This window comes from Megalops cyprinoides, chromosome 10 (genome assembly GCF_013368585.1).
Source record: "Megalops cyprinoides isolate fMegCyp1 chromosome 10, fMegCyp1.pri, whole genome shotgun sequence".
NCBI classification, from domain to species: domain Eukaryota; kingdom Metazoa; phylum Chordata; class Actinopteri; order Elopiformes; family Megalopidae; genus Megalops; species Megalops cyprinoides.
The window spans coordinates 29487658-29509466 of record NC_050592.1 but is presented as its reverse complement, the minus strand read 5'-3'; the positions used below and the strand labels follow the sequence as shown (position 1 = coordinate 29509466).

General features: G+C 43.1%; 2 protein-coding genes across 5 annotated transcripts in view; one reads left to right on the top strand and one right to left on the bottom strand.

Annotated features, from left to right (window-relative positions):
* Positions 1-10465, top strand: part of adam22 (ADAM metallopeptidase domain 22) — a 72424-nt gene extending 61959 nt beyond the window's left edge. Inside the window, exons 25-32 of one of the 2 annotated variants that reach the window (XM_036539160.1) lie at positions 84-174; positions 730-783; positions 3106-3306; positions 5735-5835; positions 5946-6012; positions 7676-7762; positions 9476-9599; positions 9876-10465. In XM_036539160.1, the coding sequence (XP_036395053.1) occupies positions 84-174; positions 730-783; positions 3106-3306; positions 5735-5835; positions 5946-6012; positions 7676-7762; positions 9476-9599; positions 9876-9896 (746 nt within the window). In that variant the 3' untranslated portion in view covers positions 9897-10465. The remainder of the gene's footprint in view (positions 1-83; positions 175-729; positions 784-3105; positions 3307-5734; positions 5836-5945; positions 6013-7675; positions 7763-9475; positions 9600-9875) is intronic. The other variant, XM_036539159.1, reaches the window with a different exon arrangement.
* A 2857-nt stretch (positions 10466-13322) lies between these two features.
* Positions 13323-21266, bottom strand: gtpbp10 (GTP-binding protein 10 (putative)). 3 transcript variants are annotated; one of them, XM_036539162.1, is made up of 10 exons: positions 21196-21266; positions 19045-19238; positions 17343-17434; positions 16493-16637; positions 15991-16064; positions 15585-15637; positions 15038-15145; positions 14853-14930; positions 14469-14592; positions 13323-14180 (listed from the first exon to the last, which is right to left on the bottom strand). In XM_036539162.1, the coding sequence occupies exons 2-10, from the start codon at positions 19182-19184 to the stop codon at positions 13939-13941; spliced, it is 1056 nt and encodes a 351-aa protein (XP_036395055.1). In that variant the 5' UTR covers positions 19185-19238; positions 21196-21266; the 3' UTR covers positions 13323-13938. The 3 variants fall into 3 exon arrangements, with proteins under 3 accessions (XP_036395055.1, XP_036395056.1, XP_036395054.1); XM_036539163.1 differs by lacking the exon at positions 21196-21266 and adding an exon at positions 20689-20718; XM_036539161.1 differs by lacking the exon at positions 21196-21266 and adding an exon at positions 20505-20697.
* Between the last annotated feature and the right edge of the window lie 543 nt (positions 21267-21809).

Genomic DNA, 21809 nt, shown 5'->3' with positions numbered 1-21809 from the left:
CAAAGGAGGATTTGACGTACACCTATCCTTTTCTCTTCTGTTCTGTTGTGTGAAGCATGGTCATTTCTCCTATTTCCTTGCAGGTGTCATCAGCACCAACATCATCATCGGTGCCATTGCGGGCACTATTCTGGTGCTTGCACTGATACTAGCGATCACTGCCTGGGGCTACAAGTAAGTAAACTTTTTAGGCATCTTGTGAAAAAAATGAACAGATTTGTAGCATTGCGATCACAGAGAACAGTTCATTATTACCCACAGGTGAATTCTGCATGCTCTCCAAAATCTTATCATTGTGCTCTCTAATAAAAAATACAGTGCACTCCATCCATAATATTATGTATAATTGTTATTCAGATTATACTGGGCCGTTCATTAAAAAAAGATCAGTATGTTTACCTTGTGATTATTATTAAACAGCTATGTTGTGTATAGCAGGACCTAATAAATTGGAGCTGATAAATATTTGTAAATGAACACTTGGAAGTGTAAAACTTGAAGCTTATGTGAATGGCTCTGAAAAGGCTAATGTGTCTATGTGTAGCATGTCCAACCAAGTATTCACCTATGTAGCACAATTTAAACTAGGCAGGAAATGCAGGTGGGAGACATGTCTTACCCAAGTGGTGTGTCTTTGTTTTACCTTGTTTCATTAGCATTAGCCAGCCCTTCACATGTGCGGGATGGTAACTTTTTTTGGTATTGTCTCTGTTCTCCAACTCCTAAAAGGAGCTACAGGCAGCGGAGATACGAGGAGTCGGAGGTGCACAGAAGATTCTGTCGGTTTGTTCATACTATATTCCTACTTATTGCCTTTGTGTGTGTGTGTGTGTCTGTGTGTGTGTGCGTGTGCATGTGTTTGTGTATATCAGTGCTAGAGATACTGTGTAACTGTCTCATTGTCTTTTGCTCCTGGTAGTCCATGTGTGCTTAATGCTCAAAACTTTTTATGTGGGTGTAAAGGTAGAACATTAAAATATGTTTTGCGTGGAAAATGAATTGTAATGATAAGCATGTTATACTCAATGAAATTTGACTGATTAGCAGTTTACAAGTTTACAGGTTTCTCGCCATTCTTAGCTAATGTGTCAGATGGGTTTATAGAGGGAGAGAGCATGGCAGATGGGTTTATAGAGGGAGAGAGCATGGTGTTAACCCCCACGTTCACTCTTCTCATTACCTCCAGCAGAATCTCATTGTGTTTAGTGTGTGATAGCCCACCTTTGAATGGTATGTTGGTTTCACACTCTCAAAAATGGACATTTACTTAGTGTAGCTACCTTTCAATTTGACAAATACATTTCCAAACCCCTTGACACTTCCTCAAGCTTCTTTTTCAGTTTATACCTCCATCCTGGTTGGGCTGTTGGTGGCCTGCCCATATTTGCAGTATCCAATCAGGCTGTGAATGGGGTGAAAGCCCTACCCTATCAGAGCTCAACACAAACACTGATCGATGTGGGGGCTGCTTGAGATACACCCACTCTGAGAAAACTCTGCCCGGATTTCAACTCTTCCTACCACTCCTGATCCCCAAACTGGGGGTGCATTTTAAATTGGTGTGAGTCGAACATAGACAACAGGGAGTTATGGTTTGTGTTTTCTCCTTTCTAAACCTTGGTTCCATCTATACGTGGACTCTCTATACGGTTTTGGCTTTGTTGAGCCAATTGGTTGTTTCAGTCCTATTAATTTCAAGGCAGACTTCCATTTGCTTTGTTGAGTGAGTATCCATTTCTGAAAGGGCAATATAGCATATAGATGGAAAGGAAATGAAAGCTATTTTGTCTTTTTAGCATTGCTCTCTCATGCTAATTTGTTGTTGTTCCAGTTTCATTCTTTTGGCAATGTTCTCTATCTTTTTTCACTCAATGTTTTTCTCAACAAGCTTGAATAGCACACAATTAATACGCTGAGATTTTTTTTGTTGTCTCAGCTTCTGAAATGGTCTCTATTATCAGAAATCCATGACAACCCTAATCATTTTTCTGCTCTTGAATCTGGATCATGTAAGTCTGGGGCTGCTGAACAGACACATACTAGACGACAGCACCCCGCTGATGTCACCTCAGAAACTGCAGGACATTTCCCAGAAATGCAAACGCTAACCCAGAAGCGTTGTCACTGTGATGTACACAACATAACACATAACAGGATGCAGCTCTGTGCATGCAGATGACATTTTCTGTGTTCGCTGTGATGCATCAGTGAGTGCCTTGTGCGTATTGCTGTAGAGATTGTGTGTGGGTGAGGGGCCGGCAGTTCTTCACAGAGACGGAAGACATTAAGCTCATTGTGCTCATGAAGTAGATATTATCATCAGAAGTAATAATAATAATAATAATAATAATAATTAATAATAATGCCCCCATCCAGGCTACTTTACAGATAAATTTTGTTTTGTTTGTAGAATACAAGTAGAAACTAGAAATGAAAGTTGGAAACAAACTAACTTTACTCAGCTTGCCTTGGGTCATTTAAAATAAAAAAAAATGGTTTAATAGAAGAGAATCACCTCAAAAGGAGGGATAAAGGGAGGAATAGTTTGACAGAGAGGTAAAAGAGCCAGGTAGCCTTGTGATATATGTATATAGGTTTGATAAACAAGGAGTTGCATTGTTATGTCATCAGCTTGACAGTAAGAGACTAAGTTCTATCTCAGAATTCCTTGCATTTTACAATGAGTTTCTGGGGGTGTTTTTAGCAGTAGTAAATGCAAGTGTAGGTCAACAGTAAGTCAAGTATTTAGAGTAGTGGCACCTAAAGCAGCAAAGCATAAATCTACAAATTTGGCTGAAATTGTTGGTCAAATATGTCTGGTTTAAAATTTGTAGGAGCAGTGACATTTAGTCATTTGAGTAGGAAAACAATAGAACTAATAACAAATAATTGAAAGAACAGTACTTGGCTTTTGCCTTTGGCAAGCCAAATAATACAGTATCTATAATATGGCATCTGTGGCAATGTATGTAGTGACATGTAACTGATGCTGTGAAATCCAGCAGGAAATGGAATTTTATGGAATGAATAGAATGACACGCACATGAAACAGACGACTGCAGCTCAGGGAGGACTCTGTCACCGCTCCCCTTGCTGTGTTCGCAGGCAAATGCCGCCGGGAGACTACGTGAAAAAGCCGGGCGACGCGGACTCCTTCTACAGCGACATGCCCCCCGGCGTCAGCAGCAACTCGGCGAGCAGCTCGAAGAAGAGGTCTGCCTATCTGTCACACTTACAGATCTATACGTGCTCCTTCACGCCATCCATCCCCTCCATTAGTCAGAACATCTCATTGTTTGGCTTCAGGTGTGCCTCTCTCCGTTCTTTCTCATTCTCATCCCGTGACGTCGCAGGGACCGCGGAACCTTTTCCTGCGTCCTGGGTTGGGTGCTGTGTTACTTGGTGGGCTGGGGGGGGCGGGGGGGGGGGGGGGGGGGTGATTTGAAATACAGAAGGGAGCGTGCATTTCCCGTGTTCGACGTGCGTGCGTGAAGATAAAGGGACCGAATTAGAGATGGAAAGGGGAGGGGCTTGACCTTGTACGCAGGAAAAGGTTCTGTGCTGCGCCGTCACCGCGTTTTGCGTTTCCTGTGTGTCTCTCTCTGAACTGCGCCAGTCATGCCTCTGCCTTTTAAACGCTCCCTAACGTGTGACCGAATGACACGCCGGCTCTCAACACCTCGGGCTGTCGGAAACGAACGCAGCACGCTCGCACCGTCCGCGGAGCTGTTTAACTGTCAGCACAGTTACGCAGGCACTGACATTTTTTAAATCATCCCACCTTTCGGTGATGAATGCGAAATGTAGACATAGGCAGCATTGGAACAGGCACTCGACCACTGGTGTTGCTTCAGAATCTCCTCTCACGCTTGGTAGTGTAGAACATGTCCACTCATGTCAGTGGATTTAAATACAGAAGACAGCTGTGACACAAGCTGTAAAGTGGTACATTATATCACAGTTAAGTACTTAGCAGACCCTCTTGTCCACAGCGACTTACATTGTGTACAATTCTTACGTTATCCATTTATACAGCTGGATATTTGCTGACGCAATTCAGGTTAAGTACCATGCCCAAGGATGCAACAGCAGTACCCCGCTGGAGAACTGAGCCTAGTAAATATTGAGTTACGAGCCTTGTTCCTTACTGCAACACCACTCTGCTGCACCACTGTAATCCCCATGGTGTCTCTGCCAGTCCCCCAAAAATCCAAGAAGGAGCACAGCGTGTGCCCTCTTGGTGTCGGGCGATTAGCGGCCCGAGGCACAGCCCATCGGCGCAATGACTCGCACACGACAGGGGAAGAGCTCACCACGGAGCTAATGAAACAGCATCTGCCGGCTGCGTCAAGGAGGAAATGTGTTCTCACGCATTCCCCAGAATCCCATTCCCCCCCTCCCCTCCCCACAGAGTCACGGGGGGGAGTGTGATGTGTTAGTTCACTTAGTGTTGATGTCAGTGGGTAATGACGCTGGCTGGAGCTGCTGGACGCCCTGCTCCACAGCGCTCCATGTGTAATATCATACTGATGTGTTTATAAAGTATTGTTAATCGCAAATGTGTCATTCTTCAATATGTCACATGGTATTCATATAAAAGCAAGCCGGTTTGTCTAATTCCTCTGAGGGTTATGTTTCTGTATGTTGCGTGCACCTTCCCTACAGCAAGCTTCTCTACGTTCTGTGCTTGTCCTGTTGCAGTCCATTGATCATCTTGTTTTCATTCCTTATCTCTTTCATCCTGTTCTCGGAGCATTGCCTGGTTTTAGATGGTCAAGAAATCGTGGCGATTGGTGAGAGACTGGTGTTTCATTTGAGCAGTGAAATGCCACCTCTAAGAATATGTGGTTTCTTTCAACATGGGTATATCGAATATGCAGTATCCAGGTATCAGGTAAACTAGGTCCCTTGAGAATCAGGAAATCAGTTCCAGGGTTTCCCCACTCAGTGTTAATGGTTTGACTTCGCTGTGTGAGAGCCAAAATTTATGTCTGGCAGCAGGAAGTTTTCCAGTTAGAAGAGTGGCAATGTGACTCCAGTCACCTTGTCTAAAAAGCATGTTTTTTACAGACTGTGTTAAAAGGCATCTTCCTGTTTTCCACCAACAGTAAATCGCACTTATTCGAATAAAAAGTGTTGCCATATTTGTCTTGGTGTTTCACATTGAATGGGAATGGTGGTGTAGGAACTCCTCGCTCCCAGAGAAGACCAGGTAAAATATATAATTAGTTCTCCTACCTGATTCAAGATCTGTGAGAGGGTGTGGATATAGCCATTTCCTCGTAACTTTAAACTGGAGGTGAAATAGGTCAACAAGCACAAAACAAGTTAGTGTATATGTAGATTTAAGGCCATTTGGTCTGGTAAAGACCATTTTAAATGAGCATGTCAGATAATTTAATTTTAGATTGTAATATAGTAATGGGTCATTCTGGTAAACAAAATGAGACTGATGGGCAACTGAAATGATTCAGTAAAAAGCAGTTTGAATAAGTGTGAGAATCTATTATGCATTATAGAAATCTGATTAAATAGAATTAAATCTAAAAACTGCAAAATTAAGAATTTGTTTAGCAGTGGGGCTACCCATTTTACAACACAGACAAATATACTTGAATTAATGAATACACATAAATTTGATGAAGAAATGAAAATGTAAGATATCTTTGGCCTTAAAAAGGTGAGAGGTGTGGCAAGCAGTTGAAGGGATGATCTTGTTATTTTCCAACCTAAGGTCCAACGGCCTGTCGCACTCCTGGAGCGAGAGGATCCCGGATGCCAAACACATTTCGGACATCTGCGAAAACGGACGCCCGAGGAGTAACTCTTGGCAAGGTAAACCCTTGCCTCTCACCCCAGGCAGAGTGCTGAAACCACCGCGATACTTTCGTCTGAATTCACAGCGTTTTAGGACCGTCTGTGATACTTTTTTCCAATCGCTCCAGGTAACCTGGGCGGAAACCGCAAGAAGCTGAAAGGGAAGAAGTTCCGCCCTCGCTCCAATTCCACAGAGTGAGTAGCCGTGCATTCACGGGAAGGGCCGTCTCAGTCACCTTTGTTTCATCTGTTATCCAGCGCAGGGGCAGCTCGGCTTCGACCCCGGTAGCACCGCAACCCCCGCGGCTTTTTGAGCTCTGCGAACCAAGGAAGGGAGGTTCAGTTTGCTCCACTTAGTCAGTGACTCTTTGAGATTTTACTGCACTCCGCTAATGTTCATTTGACTCAGGAGGGAAAGTATGGTTGTTAAATCCAGCGGAGGGCTTGTTTGACCGGTACATGACTGTGAGAACAGCCTGCAGGCACTGCGGTCGTCCAGGGTTGAGCCCGAGTAGCCCCTTTCCAGCACTGAACGTTTTAAATCAATTGCAGCTGCATCTGACCCAGTACGCTCTATGCCATGACATTGCAAAATGTTATTTCATCTTACTATTGATTTTGCATCGACCGAGTGCATCTTGTGAGCATCTGGGGGACATTATCCCAAACTGATTGCACAAAAATCAATGTCACATATTCGTCTCCGTCTCTCAGACTGGTTGCGCAATAACTTAATTAGGCTCGTTTGCAGGAGCTTGTGAGTGTGGTGAAATACATTATCATTGTTAATAATTACCATGCAACGCAATCAGGCAGAGATCTCCCGCTGAGAACTTAGGTTTATTTTTCCCCGTTGCGAGAACAATGCACTGTGAATCGCACCATCGTTTTTAAGATGAAATGACACCAAATCGATTTTCAGCAAAATGCAGACGGAAGAGTGTTGCTCACGTTTCCATCTTGATGACCGCAAATCAGTGTCACGGTGGTCTGCTTTTGAGTTTTTGTCGTTTCCTTTTCTGACCGTATCCGCTGTGATTGCTGATTTGTTGTGCCTGTTTTCCTTTGAAGCATGTCATACATCGACTGGAACAGAACTGCTTGAAATAATGTGCTACCAAACCAAAATGCAAATGTTCTGTCCTGAACACCACTGGGCTTTGGCTCAATTTACACTTACTTTATTCTCTTCTGTACTGCACAGTGCTTAAGATGCTCCAACTCTTGAATGCAGAGCTGGTATTTTCTGTGTTTTTGAAAGGTATCAAAGGTCAAAGGAATATATGTACCTAATTACAGTTTGATATTGATATTATCTTAAGGTTTGAAAAATGAGTTTTTGAAAATGAGGCCCTGGGAAGTTGGTTGGACTTACTGAGCTCACACAAAAGTATTGCACTTTGAAGAACTTAGGAGCACTTTATATCCATCCATACCCATTCCCTGGATTTATCCTGCTCGTAGAGCTGCTCAAAGTCCTCTTTAAATGACTTTCCAACTACATATATTCCAGATATCTGTAATGTTGTCTGCTGTGTTTCTGGGCATCCACCCTCAGCAAAGGGATGACATGAAATTCAAATAACTCAGTTAAAAAGAGTACTAGGTGTCATGTGACCATAGGTCATGAGACCATAAGTTGTTTTGGGATAGCTGTGTTGGGAATGGAGGCTTGGAGGTTTGGAGCAACTGCATTGAATGTGCACTTGCATCTTGGTGGAGTGGACAGAATGTCTGTGCCAGGTCCTGCTGTGTTCTGAGATCTGGTCTTCCTCTTCTTTTTCCTGCCCTCCACCCTGCCCCCCCCCTTCCTCTGTACGCCTAACATCACCCCTCCCCCTCCCCTCCTCCCCTGCAGGTATTTAAGCCCCCGGTTCAAAACAGATTATTATGTAACTAAATGGGTAGAAGACGTGAATAAAAACACTGAAGGACCGTACCTTAGGTATTTCCAAAGATTATTCCATAACCCCACCCCTTTCTCTCCTTGTGCCCTTTTCTGTTTGCCGGTTTTCTTTTGGATAGACGAGTTACGGTCATCTGCTGGCAGTTCTGGGGCCCGTCCTCTTGCGCTCACGAGGCGTGTGTCACCCCCACCTCCCCCCGCCCTCCGCTTTTTGGGGGCTGAATCGCATCTTCATCCACCCCAAAGCGTGAAACAACCCATTCCTCATGTCCCCTCTTTCACAACCTCCCCTCTCTATTGTGATATCTGCATGGCCTCTTCGACACAGTCATTGTCTTTCACTCATGATTTTCATGTAAAGAGTTACACAAAAGAATTCAACTTAATAGTACCCATTACTGTGTGTGTTTGAAAGTTAATGTGTAGTTGCTGCAGTAGGCAGGAAATGCATCGCCAGAGGTGGTCTGCTTGCATAACGTTTTCTCAACGTTGACCTGACGCTACCCGTTGGGTCCGTGGTATCTACTCAAAATGCATTTGAAGGGGAGGGAGGTTGTTAGTTCCTCACTGCAGAAACCATGTTCTTGTGCGAGAATGTTCTCAGTGTGAAAGAATCTCAGAATCAGAACATGGACGTTCCACCATGTTCCGACAAGCACAGACACCCGTCTTCTGAAAATCATTTATTGAATCATTTATTTATTGAAGTCTTAAAAAGTAAACTTGTTATTTAATTGCACCCTTGAGACTAAAGGCATAGGAGATCGCGCCATGATCGCGCCTTGCGCAGTGCCAGTATAACATATTGTAATAAATCTTAATGTTTTCCTAAGACATTGAAAAAGATGACCATTATGCTTAAGTTGTACAGCTTGGGAGCATATTATTATTATCATTTATTGTTGTTCTTATATTCCCCCACGTTTTTGTGTTGACAAGCCCCTGTGCTGGTAGCTGCCTCGATCTGTCTCTGCATGCGCGGTACCGATTCTCTCACACGCTGCCATCATTCCACTGCTTGTCCCGTGGCCCTGGTGATGTCACTGTGCCGGCTCTGTGTCCTGGTCACTGAACCCCACTGAGTGTCTGTGCCCACCAGCCTGGTCTGCTCAGTGTCACCTCATCTCCACCATGTGTCTGACACCCTCGCAGTCAGCTGCTGAGATGGATTTAGAGACGCGGGATGGGGGCTGGGGAAGATGTCCAGTGGAGGGCAATGCGCAACCCTAAAGGGTCTATTACCAACCCTTTTGCGTGTACGGTCACACCGGTGTGATTAGCCGTTTAGCGCGTGTGCTAACCCCGGTGCGATTAAAACACAAGATTGGAAAAATTGTAGCTAATTTTAGTTTTGAGGAAACAGCGATTTAACATTAAAAAATATAACAAATGTTGAAAACCAAGAGAAGCTTAATAACGCTAATGAAAACGTAATGAACCATACAACGTTACACGCATGCTACATAGCACAAAATAAGTTACGTGCGAAAGGGTTAATATGTGACTCGAGCAGCTCTTTGTGGCTGTGGAGTTGTCCCGATGGTGTTGTTTGGCGGGAGTAGGCACATGCACAGCTGCGTGTCACACTGGTGTTTCCACAGGTAAGGTGACTGGGTCCAGACCAGTGCTGCGCTGGGGTTGGGGGTGTGTGTGTGTGAGTGTGTGTGTGCGCTTGGTTTGCTGTTCACTGCAGTTTGGACTGGGGGGAGGGCCGGTGTGGGGCATGACGTGTTTCTCCTTTTCTTCTCCTAGGACACTGTCCCCGGCCAAGTCGCCCACTTCCTCCACTGGATCCATCGCCTCCAGTCGGAGGTACCCCTACCCAATGCCCCCCCTTCCTGACGAAGAGAGAAAAGCCAATCGGCAAAGCGCTAGGGTAACTATGCCAGACCGTTCCCTCACCTGTTAAGCTCAGAGCACAAATAAGAATACGTGGTAGTCATGGATGCATCATTGCTCACCTCATTTGTGTACGGCCTATTGGGAAAAACTGCAATTAAATTATATGTAGATTTAATTCAATTTTACATGTAATGTAATGTAATTTGATTACATTTGTTATTATTATTTTGTTATTTATTATTATTTCATGGATCATGGATTTGAATAGGTCTCCCCTCACACAAAAATATCTTTTTCTCTCGGTCTACAGCTATGGGAAACATCAATATAAAGCTCTTATTTACTCAGCAAAACTACTTAAGAACTACATTTTCGTCCGCTTTTATATGAATGAAAAACAAAAAGGAAACAAATGAAAAAAAAAGGAAACTAGCGCAACAGAGAGGGTGTGTGTGAGGACCTCCCAAACCGGCCTGCCCTACAGGGGGCGCTGCAGCGTGGGCTGACTCACCCTGGGCATCGAGGAGCACAACTTCAGCATCAGACAGCGCAACGCCCGTCCTGCGGAAACCCAGCGTTCCGCTCGCGTCGGGAAACAAGCGCGGCGACGACATCACCGAGAACGGAAACCCTCCGAGCGATCGACCGCCGCTTCCTCCTCTCCTCTCGAGCCCGCCCTCCACCCAACCATCCTTCGATGCCCCGCCCCTTCCTCCTGGCCCAGCCCACGTCCAGTGTGAACGCTCTCTTTCGATTGGTGCTCTATCCGATGCAATTCGAACAGGTCACTATAAGCAGGATTTATTTAACATTTTGAAGCACGCGATCACTGTAGAAATAAAGCACTGTATGCATGAGAAACCTCTGATTATCAATTCCTTGTAGTGTTTTGAAAAAAAAGAAGCAAACAGTAGGGTACAGCATGTGGGAGATGGCAATTATGTAGGCCCTTAAACTTTATTTCTATTTAGGCTCCATGATGATCAGCGATCACCCTCCGCACCATCGATAGCCGCAGATCATGTACAAATCCCAGCCATGTGTTCTTGTCCGGGTTTTTCGGAATGGGTTTGTAAATATGTATAGGTCAATATCACAGAGTCAGACGTAATGTTTCTTAAAAGGTCTCTTAGAAAGGAGAACGTAAATGACCGTTTTGTCTTTACTGACCCCCATTATTGTATTACTGACCTCAACATGAGAAACTGTTTTGTCGAGGAAACGATCGTTTTTCAGTAGTTTTCACCCGTTACTTAAATGAATTAGTTCTCTTCTTCTAGGTGTTACTGTGATGTGCCAGTACTGACCAGAAGTACATACATCAGACATGACGGAGAGGTCAAGCTCTTCCAAATTCATTTCTGGATGGTAAAGAAAGAAGCTGTATAGGAGGTTGTTTCCCTGAATTTTGTGACACCTACTGATGTCGCAGACTTTCTATTTATATATACATGAGCAAACTATGGGAATTTATTTTCATAGTTTCTGATATGAATGTATTCATATTGGAAACGATGAAAAAGACTACATTAACACTTCCAGAATGTAAAATAGTTCTTGATTTTTTGTCCCTTTATCAGGTAGGCATAGACACATTGACAGCCGAAGACAGTGTTGGGAACTGTCATGAATACTTAGGGAAGACTTCCCTTGTGTCCGTTACCCATGATTGGATTCTGATTGTACAGACGAGTTAGTTTTGAATAGAAAACAAAGTCTTTTCGCTGTGTTTTGAATTTGGATTTGATCAGTGCTGTTTTGAGAGGACAAGTTCCCCTTTTGAAATGTCTGATATGAATGATGTGAAGCAGTCCTGCACCCCACTCATCGTTAGCCAATGAGAAGCGGGAGCAGTTAAGTGGACTCCCGGCTCCTCCAATCCAACACCCTGATGATTGGAAAGTCTAAAATCAAACGCAGATCCACTTTGAATGTAAAGTTCATTACGGGATGAGATGTGAAAATTGTACAGTTCCTCAAATGATTGCTGAGGCGAAGACTTCACGCAGAAATATTTTGATAAAAGTGACATTTCATACAAGCATTTTTGCTTTATAAATATATTTGTCCTGTAAATGTTTTTAAAACGATATTGTACATGTTTTTTTAAATGCTGACAAGAACGCCGTGAAGTGTCACGATGCCTTTGTTTCCGTCGTCTTAGGGTTGTGTTGTAGATTGTACTTGAGTTAATGTGTCCGGCACAGAAATTCACAAACTGCATTAGAAGTAAATTTCTTGAGAAACTTGACTTTTCTTTAACTGAACTTGTATCATACCTTACACTCTTGAGGAAATGATTGTGCTCTTTTTCCCCATGAGAACACTGTATCAGATTGGAATATCAGTTAGTCCTCTGCCCAAATTTGCAAATTGACTCTTGTGGAAAACTTAAATGTTAAATGTGGGACACAACTGCAGTCAGAACACTTACAATGTTCACCTGAAAGTTTTCTTTAAGCGTTCCTGAAAGAACATTTACCTTCCTTTCATGTGTAGATACTTGCCATCTATGTATTAGGCCTGCTGTCTGTTATTTACTGAATAAGCTTTTGTTTCAATGTGGGCACTGATAATGAAATTACTACCGTATGCAATATTATTGTTCTTAATATTAAGATCACTACAATATTGGATTCATATTGCTATGAGCACTAGGTGTTTTTTTTTTTTTTTTACTTACAATACATATACCACTTTTTTTTTTATCCGGTGTGAGACACGGCCTTGACTCCACCCAAGACCTGTGTACAGCCATAGTTTTTGTGCAAACTCGGAAGTATACTGGAAGCCACTCCATTTTTGTGTGGCTGTGACCTGTGAAAAGTTCCATGTGCGAGCACATTTTGTGGAAACACGCAAACACTTCACTTGTCTCCAGACCTCAGTCACTCCATCCGTCGGATTGTCAGAGCACTTTTTTACTCATATGCTGTTCAGACCACGGAAGTGTGCAGCCATGCCAGGTGTCTGCTCTGGGCGGATATAAGTTCTGTCATGGCACAATTATTTCAAGCAATAGTTCACACTGTATAGGTTACCTTGTTTTCCAAGACCCAACTGTTCTGTAATATACTTCAAAATTTGCACAAATGAAGAGGTATCAACAACATTTCTAAGAACAGGCTAAGGGCCTTTCATGTCAACATGTTTATCTTATGTTCCAAGAATTCGGAGGTGTAAACGCTTGCTCTTTTATGACTTGTCCAGATATGTCACATGGGCTGTCTGGACCAATCAGGAGAGAGTGCACGCCAGAGAAAAGCATGAAGTCCTTACTGTCTGTCTGTTGAGGCATTGGGAAATCTTCCAAGTTCTGTTCCTGCCTCATGGCTGCCTCTCTGTTCTCCTCTGACAATCCCTGCAAGGGGAGCTGTGTTAATGTTGCTGCCTGTAACTGTAATCCTGGCTGTGATTATGTTAAGTGACTGCCCTGAGGAAGTGCTTCATCCCAACCAAGGCGAGAGGACTGGTCCATCTCTCTTTGAATGTATTACGCAATTCAGTACACGATTCAACAGCCTGCTCAAATAGAGGCATCAGGACACTGTGTTACAAACCCGCTAATGTCTGCTGACCTGCATCGCCAACTCTACTCCTGATATATAAAATCTATATACTGCATTCTTTTTTTTCTGTATGCTGTACATAGACTGACAATGCAAAAATCAATGCCCATATTTTTTTTCTTACAATATCATTCAGTATTGTAATATATTTAATATAAAATAAAACTTTCATCGAAATGGCACTGTGTACCTTTCTTCACATTCATGAAAGCGTTACATTGAAATCAAAATGAATGGGATTCAACAGAAAAGAAATGGTAACACATTAGGCCCGTCAACAGCAGTCGCAAAGAACTACATGTCCCCCATGCCTGCAGCAATCTCAAGGCCATCTGACAGCGGTAAGCTCCCTGTCACTCCCATAACTTTTTTGGCTCCGAAATACACTCATCCCAGGAAAATTACCTCATGCACACCTTTACAGCTTTGATCTACTTGACAATCATTGTTAGAGCAGGGTTTGGACTAATTTAGCTGAGACGTCTTTCTTGGGGGCTATATTGGCAGAGACTCTCATTTTCAAATTCAATTCACGACCCTGTTCTCAGGTCCACTTTTCAGCGCTGTGACTCCCAGGTGATTCCCAACCAATCTCGAATTGAGCAAATTCAAGATAAGCCGGCCCACAGGTTCTTCTGGCTCTCTCTCCGTCCGAGCGCTTAATCGAGAGATTCTGACCGATCGTTCCTCATGACTGGGCCGGTTCAGCTTCGCTTCCTCTTGGCTATCGGCTTTGAGTGGCCTTGGCGTAATTCATACACACTCCAGCCTCGCCAGAATCTGAGGGCGAGCGTCAACCCCAGATCACATGATGCGAGGGGAGCCCCATGAGGGGCTGGCAGGAGGAGAGCGTGTCCCCCGCAGCTCCCGGAGTTGCTCTCTGTGCCGGGCCTCCGTCTCCACGGCAGCTTGCTCGTCCAACGACTGGCGAATGCACACCTTCAAGTCCTCGATGCCATGCCCTGTTGCTGCGGAAACTGGGACCACGTGCTTGAACTGCAAGCTGTTTTTTGGGACCATGTCCTCTGGAAGCAAATGTGCATAATCTAAGATAGGAAGACATACACCAGTCATAATGAAATTCAAAGCAAAGGAAACACACACCTGGGAGATCTTGCCATTTTTACACTTACAGTATCATAACTGGTTTGTGTATTGACTGTATAAGATGCATGCACAGGAAAAAAAGTGTACTATATGCACATATGAGAGCCAAATTAAAAGCAGAAGACCATACGAATGGCCATTAATTTGTGTGCAAATCAAAAAAGCTGGCCACACAATTCCACTCTCATTTCCATGAAACACAGACTATGAGATGTTCTGTGAATTACCTTCTTGATTCTGAAGCTGATCCATAAGCTCCTCAAAGCTCTCCTCTGTATCTGGAAGATCCATTTTGTTCACAACCAGAAGGGCAGGCTTAGACAGTAACTCCTCTTTGTACAGCTCCAGCTCCTTTTAAATGCAGTACACACATCACATAAACACTGAACACAACTGTTAATGTGAAAATTCAATGGGGGCGGGGGGAGTGAATGTTTTTTCTGTCAGATCTTGTTTTTAGGGTGAATGCCTCCCATTGAAGCATATACTTGTTGATATCATCTACAGGTCATATATTTACTTGTTATTCATCGGTGTGCAATTGGAAATTTTCCAGCGATAAGATGACCATCCTGCCTGTAATTTTCAAAGAGGCTTCTCACATGCCTCACCATTGTTAAAAGCTGCACGGCCTCAAAGGCTGATCTGGATTGCGTTTTGCTGGAGAGCTGAAAACCACAGACATCCACCTGGAAGGAAAAGGAAGGCAGAGATCAGACATGCTAATTTTGGCATATAGCTTAAAATGTCAGGGTACGTGTTGGTGTTGAACACTGAATCCTGGAAGTGCACGCACCACAAGCATCAGCTGTTTGGTTCTCTCCACGTGTTTGAGGAACTTGTGTCCCATGCCTTTGTTCAGGTGAGCACCCTCGATCAGGCCAGGCAGGTCGGCCACTGAAACCTGAGGAAGCCGTACACCGATCAGTCCCCTCTCTCCCACCTCGCCCCTTCCCCTGCTGTCACCATTCTGATGTCGCTGTCCAGTGCTGTAGTGTGGTATAACCGTGAAGAGCAAGGCTTCTAACCCAGAGGTTGCTGGTTCGATTCCCTAGTGGTACATTCCCTTGGGAAACTTAATTGTAAATCAGAACTGCTTCAGTCAGAACAAACTCAGTCAACATCAGTTGCATAAATGGATAAAAGATAAAGTGCACTGTGAAAGGTGCTCCATATAAGAGCTGCTAGGCAAGTGTAATATTCCTACAATGTCTAAATTTAACAGTTTCCACATTGGGCTAGTCTCATGTCTTTCTCCCAATTTGAGTGTAAGGCATTCTTTGAGAGTTGGGCACCAAACTGACCCTTTGTGAGGGGTGAGCAGGTAACTCTTCCTTGCTTACCTGCCTGTGGTCATCATACATGATTTTGCCAATCTGTGGTCTCAGGGTTGTAACTACAGAAAGTGTGAAAATGCAACATTTAGTTTTCGATCCATTTTAGTGCCTGTATGTAAGGACACTATGTGCACGTCGTCAGAATAAAAATATGAAAAGGCTGTTAAAAACTTACTGATTTTAATCAAAAGCACAAATAAAGGATGGATTTAACATGCGAATCTGAACTACTGGGGAAAAACATTCTAATCACTTTTTTTGGTGTGATGTGCAGAGTCCATTATAGAAGCAGTGTGTGTATATGATACAAATGGAAAAAATGTCACAAGACTGTACCTGCTATGGTCCAGTGCAGAACAATAAAGCATGTGAAACACATCGCTGGGAAATTCTGCTTGACGGATTTACTTACATGGATAATCGGCTATCTGTGGTTTGGCATGGGAGAGTGCAGCGAGCAAAGATGATTTACCAGCATTTGGAAACCTTACAGGAAACAGAAATGCCAAACAAAACCATTATCATACCAAACTCTTACACATGCAGAAACAGTCTGATATGTATACATTGTTCTACCAACGTTCTCAAGTAAAGAAAATATTTAAATATTTATTGGACAGGTAATCATTAGCCATTTGGAAGATCCAGTAAATGATAACTGTTAAAAAGAACCAGGTGCACCATCAGCCCAACAAGTAAACCAAGACTGGCAGCTGGATCAGGTTAGGATGACCCTGGCCATCCCAGTGAAAACTGAATTGAGCTGTAACTAGCTAATACTAGCTACATAGCTAATCAGCCAACAACTTTAGCTAACTAGACTGTTGCTAATGAGAGTTGCAAGTGGAAATTGCCAAATTTTGCCAAGTTGATTTTAAAGAAATAAAAGAAACAAATTCTGAAATGTGTCTCACCCGACAAGGCCAATGTCAGCAATGAGCTTTAGGTCCAAACGGATGTGGTGGCCCAGGCCTTTGCTGGGGAGGAAATTGGAGTGCAGTGAGCCACCATGGCCACCTCGGGCCACCAGGAGCTGATCCCCTTCTGCATTCAGCTCTCCTGGAACAGACAAACTGCATTTCCCAGAGTGCACAAGGTGCCCATACTGAGGGCTGCTACTATAATTACACTTCTATTTTGTACAACCTTTCAATGACATTTTATGGAACAATGTAAAACTTTAAAATATTGTTTTTACCACTGTAATAGTCAGTCCCAGGAAAATATCTGTAGATGGAATTGTGTGGGTAGGGGTTCCTTTTTTGGACATAATGCATTCAAAATATTTTGTCTGAGTGGGAGCACATTTGCAAATGCTTTGGCTGTGAACTTCGGTCATCAAAGACATTTGGCTGCAGACTCAAAGTATTGTACAAGCCAGCAAGCTAGTTTGTTACCAGTACCATCAGACGGTCATTGCCAGGCTTAGAAGTAAAGGACATCAAGCTAAGGAGCTGACAGGCAAGATGGCCGACTTCACTCACTGAAAAAATAAAACTCCAATTTGCTCCGATATTTCTCAGCCATCAATGGCGACTGACGCCTTGCCACAAATAATGTATGGCTTTCCATGGTCAAAACCCTGCATGGCATGCCACTGTTGGACATCCCACGTGAAGCTGCAGTGACAAATGGGAGCTGACTGAACCAGCGCAGTCGCACACCGCAGCAGGCATCTCGACAGCTGTGGCAGGGAGCTGGATTTCGGAGAGCGCTGGATTTCGGAGAACACTGCAGACCGCAGGTGGGACACGGCGGATTCACCTATCGCTTTTCCATCCTCGGTGGTGACTGCAATCCCCGGGGGAGTGAAGATCTGCTGGTCCTCGCCTTTGTTCCCCTTCAGGGCGCGGATGCTAAAAAGGAAACGGCATTCCCTTCATCTCCTGGGAAACTGCATCTCCTCAGCGTGCTGGAGCAAATGAAGGACTCCATTACAGAGTCATGGCGGGGGGAGGTGATACGAGTCTGGCCCATGCTATTCCTTTCAATTTTCACATATCCTCGTTTCTCAAAATTACACACAAATTAACCGAATAACCTACTGACCAGTCAAATGGTTAATTAGACAAGTGAAGCACCCACGCTCTACAAATGGGCAAAGAAATATACCTTGACAATTTCTCATACCGCAGCTTTCTTCATAACTTTAGAGACTACACATGCATTAAAGGCCTTATCCCATTCTAGGCTCAAAGATCTGTGATATCAGATGAGGACAAACATCAGAATAATATGCTGACGCAAACAGGATGCACGACTCATAACCACAGCGTTCCTTTCCCAAAGAAATACATCAAATCCCATTCAACGAGAACACTGATCACGTGCTGCAAATTCTCTCCACAAGAAGTTACATATTACTCCTCTCCAGGGTTTGTCATTTAACTTATCAGCAGACACACTTAACGAGCTGTGGAGAAGGAGCCCAGACAGCGCAGGCATCTCCGGGCAGGAGGATATCTCTGAATACCACGATCCCCTCTGGGATCATTAAAGGGGCTGATTTAAAATAAAGCCAAGAGTGAAATAGAGAAAGTTCATCAGCTCACTTAAAGTTCATGTGCCCAGCTAAAAAGAAGCCTACACTCCAGCACCTGATGGTGACTTCTGTTCCTACCCAACAGATGTTGCCTGCATGGAATTTTCTGAATTTTCAGGACAAACTGCACTAATAAAATGAAGGAATCACCAAAGGGTTTTTCTACTTTTCAAATATTTGGCATTTTGATAAGAACATGTGATTCTGACCATACATATATTTTACATTATATATATTTTTTTTTTGCAAATTCATTGGTTGAAACCAATACTGTTTTTTATCAAAAAAGTAATATTTTACAATGTGCACAAAAGCAAATAAACTTGAATATTTCCAAATGTTCACTGATAAAATCCTCATTTTCTAAACATAACCCCGGTGGCACTGCACAATTACCTGCAAGCTTACCCAAATATTTTACAAATTGTTCAGAGCCAAAACCTTTAATGACATTCACTGAGGACAACAGAGATTGTCATCATAGATGATGTACATCTAGCCAAATTCAGAATTGACCATACTGCAGATCAAGCTAGTCTGTTTAGGAGTCAGTGTGCTGCACAGAATATAATCTCCTCTGTGAAAGGAAACCATTTGAATCATCCACTGATATCACCTGAAACTTGTCTCTTGACATCAGTTAGAGGTACCAGTCAATTTAAAACATGAAAAAGAGATAACTGATGATTTCATGTTTCAAACTCAAGACACTGCAAGTCCCTTTTTTGATGGAGTGGCCCTTTAAATTTTTATGATCTTATTGAACCGATGACGCACTCCAGTGCAAGTGCTGATGACTCACCACGGGCAGAAAGATGAGTATTGACCAAACTGCTGCTGGCATAAACTTCAGCTCAAAGACAATCGAGTGATCACCTTTGTTCCTAGAAAACAGCAGTCAACCAACCAGAGAATAAGACTTACCTGCTATTTTGCCCAACTCCGCCAATGAATCGTTTATGAGGATATTTGTCTTTGATCCCCTTCAGGGTTGCACCGCGTTTCGCTACCACCCAGACATCTCCTCCCTTTCCTCCTTGGCCACCAAGACGGGGTAATCCCATGCCCCCACTCCCACCCTTGACGTAAATCCGGAGGTTGTCCACGAAGTTTCCATACTGCCAGAGGGAAAACAAGACACCATAACATTGATTATGGCGTTACTTAATGTCATGCCAATGAATGTTTACTGGATACAGGGCTAATCATGATGAGGCAAAAAAGCTCACTGCTGCTGGTACAACACTATTGAGGGTGTACTCGCCCTATCCTGCCCAAAACTTGACTTCAGTAATGCTCTTCTGTTGAATGAGCTTTGGGGGAAAAAATCGATAGCTGGTTTTATTGCTTTACGTGAGGGGGTGTAAAAGCAAATTGAAAAGTAAATGGAAAAAGATAGCAAGTGTGTGGCTGCGGAATGAGCTACCAATCACTGCCTTTGGCATCACGCAGTGGCAAGATGAGCTAGTTCAACCTTGCTGCACCTTTAAAACAAACACTAGGAAAACAGGAAAGGTGTTTGTTCGTAATTTTTCTAAAATGTTGGCCATTTGTAATATCCTACCACTAAACCCTCCATGTAAATGTTTCCTTTCTCCTCTCATCTATATTCACCAAAAATGACAGTGTTGTACTAAGATTAAAAGCAAAACAGGTGCTTCAAAGCATAGTTTAAGCACAAAATCATATAGAGGAAGAAAATTTACCCTCCAGGTGATCATTTCTACAGCTGTGTTGCATTTTTGTCAACCACAACATTGTGAGGTAAAAAAGGTAACTGTGTTCTATTACGTCTTTAACAGACATAACTTTCCATGGTGAAAAATATCAGTATAAGTTTCTTGAATATAAATCTTGGGGAACTTGAACATGAGGTCAATTCGTTTTACCTTGGCCACCCCCAGGTAGGCTGCTTAACTACCTAAGAGAAGGTACTGACTGTAGCTAGCTAACTAGCTAATGACCGTCTTGATGTGCTATGGCTCGATTTAAGAAACAAAACGAAAAACTGAAATATTGCGTTACACCTCGTGTAAGAGGTTTAGTTTATTTTGCTCACAACTGGTTACCAGCTGCTTACGACTTTTTGTTAATTTGGCAAATAAATTAGGCAGCATAAAAACCCGCTTCGTGTGATCATTCTCCGTTTTGATCCCTAACTACATAGCTACCTACTTTCCTACCTATCAGATGAACGTCAGCTAGCGTAGTGCAATTCACTGCTACACCACGCTGTCAAAAGACATGCGGCTGCCAGACTAGGCAGCCAGAAAGTACAAATAGCCGGACACATGTATTCAGCATTACACACTTCGGTTGGACAGTAACCAGTAACTGTACCCAGCATACGCTCCTTTTAGGAAACTATGTCCAGCGTCACAAACCTTCCTGTAGCAAATTCTGCTGGTCCAAACCATGCTGACGTTGCTGCACACACGGCGTTCTAAACTAATACACTGCCTGTAATGTTACTTTGTCTAACGATGAACAGATTTAGTTCTAATTTTACATGGATATTTTGTAGCTAGCTAGGCGGCTAGCTAGTAAAGTCATCGTGCTGTGGCTCACCAAATCTGCATCACCACTCGGGCAACGCGATTGTGCGATTGAGCCGGAAACTGTACATTTTCGTCCCGAGTAGAAAACTCATTGGACGTTAGCCGTGTCAATCTGGTTACAGCCAATTACAATGAACACATACAACTACAATGAAGTTATTCGCCATCCAGGTGGCGAATTTAACGGTTAGAGATAATTGGGCATCTACAGCCAACACCAAACAAAATTACCAATCCATTATTTTGTAGTTTATGTTGCGTTGTTTTAAAAATAGTAGTCTAACGTCGATATTAAACACATGCTTTTTCAGAGATTAGGTTTCTAGCTAAATGTTTAACGTTATATAATAGTTTAGAAAATCCCTAAACCTAAAATCACCACCCCATGTGGTATCTTTCATCAGCCTCCGAGCGATTGAAAAGCAGTGAATCGGTTTATAAAGGATGCCTCCTGGACAGTCTGTATATATGTTGTTACCACTTTGTGTAACTTAGAACTGTGTTCTGTCCATCTCACCTTCGCATTCGTTTAGTGCTGATCTATGACGTTGGCCTCCCGGAGCGCCACGCGACTGCCGGCCACTTGCAGATCATTCCCTGCCTGCACTAACGCGCTTGTTGCTCATATACTCCAGTACAATGACGCTAAGGTTGTGGGCGGTCACCACTATAAAATAACACAGGCATGAAAAAATACTCATAGTTTTCCAAGCTGTGTGTTTCTTACAAGTCTACGCGGTGTGACTGCATTTGCATAGACTCACCACCTTACTGCATTATTTCTGGACCTTTCCCCCCCCCCACTGACGTCAACATTTAAGGAGGACGTTATATTGTAAGTGAAACTATTTTCAGCTTGGATGTTTTATACAGGTACTTTCACATTATAGAATAGGAATGACAAATAATATAATGTGTCATGTATTATATATTGCATTTCGCTATGCTTTTATGTGCAAGTAGTTTTTGTTTTATGTGGTCCTTAATTACACCTGTAAAAGAAACTGAAAAGAGAAAGCTGTCAAAACGTCAAGTGTGAAGAAGTAGTATTCGGTTGTTTAGTGGCATGTACTAACATATCTAAGCAATTTCGTTCCACGAATGAAGTTTTACGGGAAAAAGAATCAGAAT